The 4,407-nt window shown below is 38.4% G+C and overlaps 1 protein-coding gene across 1 annotated transcript; it reads right to left on the reverse strand.

Annotated features, from left to right (window-relative positions):
• Window positions 1-367: 367 nt before the first annotated feature.
• Window positions 368-3,485, reverse strand: LOC116410505 (natural cytotoxicity triggering receptor 3-like). The gene is made up of 4 exons (XM_031901345.1): window positions 3,443-3,485; window positions 2,748-3,101; window positions 1,966-2,076; window positions 368-423 (listed from the first exon to the last, which is right to left on the reverse strand). The coding sequence occupies exons 1-4, from the start codon at window positions 3,483-3,485 to the stop codon at window positions 368-370; spliced, it is 564 nt and encodes a 187-aa protein (XP_031757205.1).
• Window positions 3,486-4,407: the final 922 nt, after the last annotated feature.

Genomic DNA, 4,407 nt, shown 5'->3' on the forward strand with positions numbered 1-4,407 from the left:
TTCACACTGTCACTGCTTCCTGGATGGTCTCTCTGTCTCAACTGCTGGCAAAACAACAGGGGCTCCCTTTATAAGCTGCTGGGCCCACCCCTGATTTTTGGCTCCAAACCTAGGCACATCTTTCTCTCCCAACAGTGCACTGGGGCATCCAGCCAATCGGGTTCCTTCCCAGTCTGTAGCGGGGCGGGATGATGTCACAGACTGAGAAACAGGGGAAAGAGTTCTCTGATCCCCTACAATTTTTTATTGCTGTATTGTGCCCTTCTCTATATGGTGGTTGTAGAACATGTGACAAGATGATCCGGAATGTAGAAGTCTGAATGTAGAACCGCGACAATAAAAAACAAGACTTTATGCTGTTTGCCCTTTATAGTTCTTCTACGGGACCACACTGTACTTGGCTATTCTGTGCTTCTTTCATTCCTATAGGAAAAAAGAAAGAAAAGATCAGATGCCTTTTTTGTATAAACATGTTTATTACTCTATGTTACAGGACAATTACACTTTAATTGGTGAGTTATTACAGTTTCAATTTTCATTTTAGTGTTTATTGAAAATAGCAATTGGGGAATATCTAATGTATTTTACTGTATCTTCAGCTTTTCACTAGTGATGGGTGAAATGTTGCTTCGCGAAACGGATGAAAAAATTTGCCGCAGAAAAATTTGCCGCATGTCCAAAAATTGTCGCCGGCGTCAAAAAACAATAGTCGCAGACGTTATAAGAATAGCCACGCAACTAAATAATAGCTGCGGGCGACAAAATAAAGGCCGCGGGCGACAAAAGAATAGCCGTGGGTGACAAAAGAATAGCCACAGGCGACAATTTTTAATGCCGCCCAACATTTTCGCCGTTTTGCAAATTTTTTGCCATTTCCAGATCTTTGAAAGATTCGCGAATTTTTCGGCGAAGCGAAACGGAACAGATTCGCTCATCACTACTTTTCACTAGTAGAATAAATGAGGGTATGGCTTAGCATGCAGTGGGTATGGCTTAGCATGCAGTTCTGTGCCACCATAAGTATAGGGGTTGTTTAAAGGAAAGGCTAATAAAGAGTTTATCAAGTTTATTAAAGTCTGTGTTGGCCCTAGAGTGATGCAGCCTCCAGTTTGCAGGGAAATGGGCATTTTCAGAAAAGTAGTTTTACATGCGCAATGGTGTGTATGGCTAATATGGCGTGCGTGCGATAATTAGCGCGCGCAACAAGTAGCGTGCTGCCTTAATTAGCACGTGTTTCGTCAAATACCACGTGAAAATAGTCTTCGCGACTTAAATAACGCAAACAGCATCGCGTCTAAATTAACGCAAGTATCCTTTTAGTGAATTGTGCGTTAAGATGCGAAAAATAAGACGCGATAACATTTTTAATGCATGCTATAAATAGCGCTCGTTTTATCGTACTTTAGTGAATCAACCCTAAATCTGACAGTGCAGAGAATATACAGGATAGAAAGGTAAGAAAATGTAGCGATCAGCTACAGGGACATCAGGACTTTGCAATAATGGGGGGGGTTGAGATTTTAACCTTTTCCTTCTCCTTTAGGATGTCCTGTATTTTACATTGTCAAGGAGCTGAATAGTTGCATAATTTAAAATGTTATTTTGTCATGTGTTAATATATTATGTTTTATTCTATGTTGTATTAAATTATGTTGCCATTTTGTGTTATGCTGTGTTGTGTTTTAATATGTTTTTGTTATGTTATATTGTGTTAAATTATAAAATGTTGTTATGTTTTGCTGCATTATGTTATATTGTGTGGTAACCCAGATAAGCACCGGCAGAACATATAGTTCTCTGAAATGGAACCCTGACCCCAGTGCTGTAGGCCACAAAGCTTGATGTTACATTATATACACACAATAATCACTAAATAAGCGCAAACGTTTTAATTTTTTTGTGAATTAGAAAAATACCTAAAATTTAGAAAATTCTAATTTTTTGAAATCTTCCTCAAAGTCTTACCTTGTGCCCTGCAGCTAAAATAAACTGCAAATAAGATCAGTGTTCCAACGATGACACCTCCACAAAGGCGTAGAATGGGGACGTATCCACTTGAAATAACAGCAGAGGGGACTTCAAAATCAAAATAAAAATGTTAGTTTATCTGCAGATTCCAGCATTTGTCCAACATGTATTATATAGTCTGTAAAACCATTTTACTTTTTAGAGGAAAAATAAAGAAAAGTAATTAATGATAATCATTTTCATTGGCTACCTTACCAGGAATCTATAAAAAGACAAATATTTTTTAATCCCTTGAGTTAATGCCAGCCACTGAATGCCACTGCCTAGACAGATTTTTATCCAAAAAAAATATCCCAGACCATTCTCAATTAAGGAGGCCCAACACGCTGCCATTTAGTGTATAACTTGTATGTTATTTCTTCCTATGTGCATAACCTTGCACTTATCCACATTCAACCTCATTTGCCAGTTTGCTGCCTATTTCTTCAATTTATTCAAAAGATCTGCAAACTGGCAGAATACTTTCAATGCCCAACTCCAAGCCAATAATACATCTCTCTATCATTTAGCCAGTTCTCTATCCAAGTACAAATATTATGTTCCAGGCCAATATTCCTTCACCAGTGTGGTACTGTTTTAATACTTTAGAAAAGTCTAAGTAGATCACATCCACTGTCACCCCACTGCCCAGGCATCTGCTCATTTTCTTCATTAAAGCCAATTATGCCAAAACTCAGATATCCCTTCCAAAAGCTTCATAATATCATTGAGAATCTCACCTGCCACATAAAGGAAGGTCCCATTCCCATGTCCTTGTAGTGTCTTATTGAGCCCCAGTGCAACTTCACAGATGTACATTCCGGTGTCTGAGATTTGCACCCTGTGCAGCTGGATGCTGGCTGATCTGTTATTGATAAATTCACTCTGACATGCACTGGAGACTCTGCCTGTGAAATGGTCACTATCATTAGCAACCTCAGGCCCCCCCAGCATATGTGTGTACCATGTGTACCAGCCGAAGGTCACATTCTCAGTGCTGCTGAGTGTATAGTGACACTGTAAGGTGACTGTGCTGCCCTCTGTGGCGCTCATTGCAGGGATCTGGGACACCCGGATATTCTGTAAGAGACACCCTGAAGCACATAGGGAATAAAGAGTAAATCATTCAAAAAGGCAGAAAGATTAGGTTACTGATTTAAGGGACTATGTACTGCTCAAGGTTAAGGTTTTTCAATAAGAGATATTTTATTATCGTATATGTTATTGTAGAGGGATCACACCCTGATACATATAACGTGCTGCATAAAATAACCTACGAGTAAAATGTATTTCTCACAGCTGACATTTGTCTCTCACCTTTGTAAGAAGTCTTCTTCTATTTATTGATTAGTCTTAAAGCAATGACAGAATACTAACCCATCACAGAATACTAAGCCATTTAGGTACCCAATCACAGCTTCCCCCCAGCTCTCACCTCTCAGGGCTCCCAGCAGTAACAGCAGTGCCAGACCTCTCATTCTTATTGTGATTTATGAGTCTGAACAGACACAACATTTACTTCAACAGGTCTCAGGCTCCGGAGGAAGTCAGCGGGTGGGAAGGCGGTTTATATATAGGATTTACAGACGCTTTTGACAAGCCTTAAAGCACAGAACTTTATTCAGACAAAAAAATTTGTTTTTTTTTTTATTTGTCATACTGAACTTAAAACTAAAAGTAATTTTTTTTAGATGTCAGAAGTGACCATATCTGCCGCAGAGGATTGGTTTTGCTTAGTTCCGCACACGCTTGCTATATTCTTTATCATCCTGGTAGGTACTGCAGGTAATTAGTGATGAGCGAATCTGTCCCGTTTTAGTTCAATGAAAAATTATTTTCAAAGATTCTTTAAACAGCGAAAATGACGCACAACAAAAAAAATTGTCACAAACGTCAAAAAAACTCTGCATAATGGACTTTGGTTTATCTGTAAACCAACACAGTCACAACGTAGCATTCATTATGGAAATTTTAATCTATTTCGTATTTTGTGAGGAACAAAGGTGAAGCTGTTAATTTCCCTGCGTGCCCTTTTTAGTGCCAGAAATAAAAAAAAGAGATTATGGAATGCTGAAGGGACTTTAAATATCATCTTGTTATAATACATAGCTTTATATTCATTTAAGAAACAAGCCTATTGTATAAAAGATTCTGCATTCATATAACCAGTTTGAGGAATTAAGCACTGGGTAATTTTATGACCACAGTTATGAGATATGGGACATCATCATGACAACTTTATGATATAGTGTTCAGACTATGAAGTTATACAAGGAATAAATGGGAACAGATTACAGTTCCCATAATGTTCAGCTATAAGAGATAATAAAATAGCATGTAATGCTGCACACTGCCCCTGCTGCACTTTGCTGTAGAAATATTTCCAGTGTAAAGAAGCTT

Source organism: Xenopus tropicalis, chromosome 4 (genome assembly GCF_000004195.4).
Source record: "Xenopus tropicalis strain Nigerian chromosome 4, UCB_Xtro_10.0, whole genome shotgun sequence".
In the NCBI taxonomy this organism is placed as follows: domain Eukaryota; kingdom Metazoa; phylum Chordata; class Amphibia; order Anura; family Pipidae; genus Xenopus; species Xenopus tropicalis.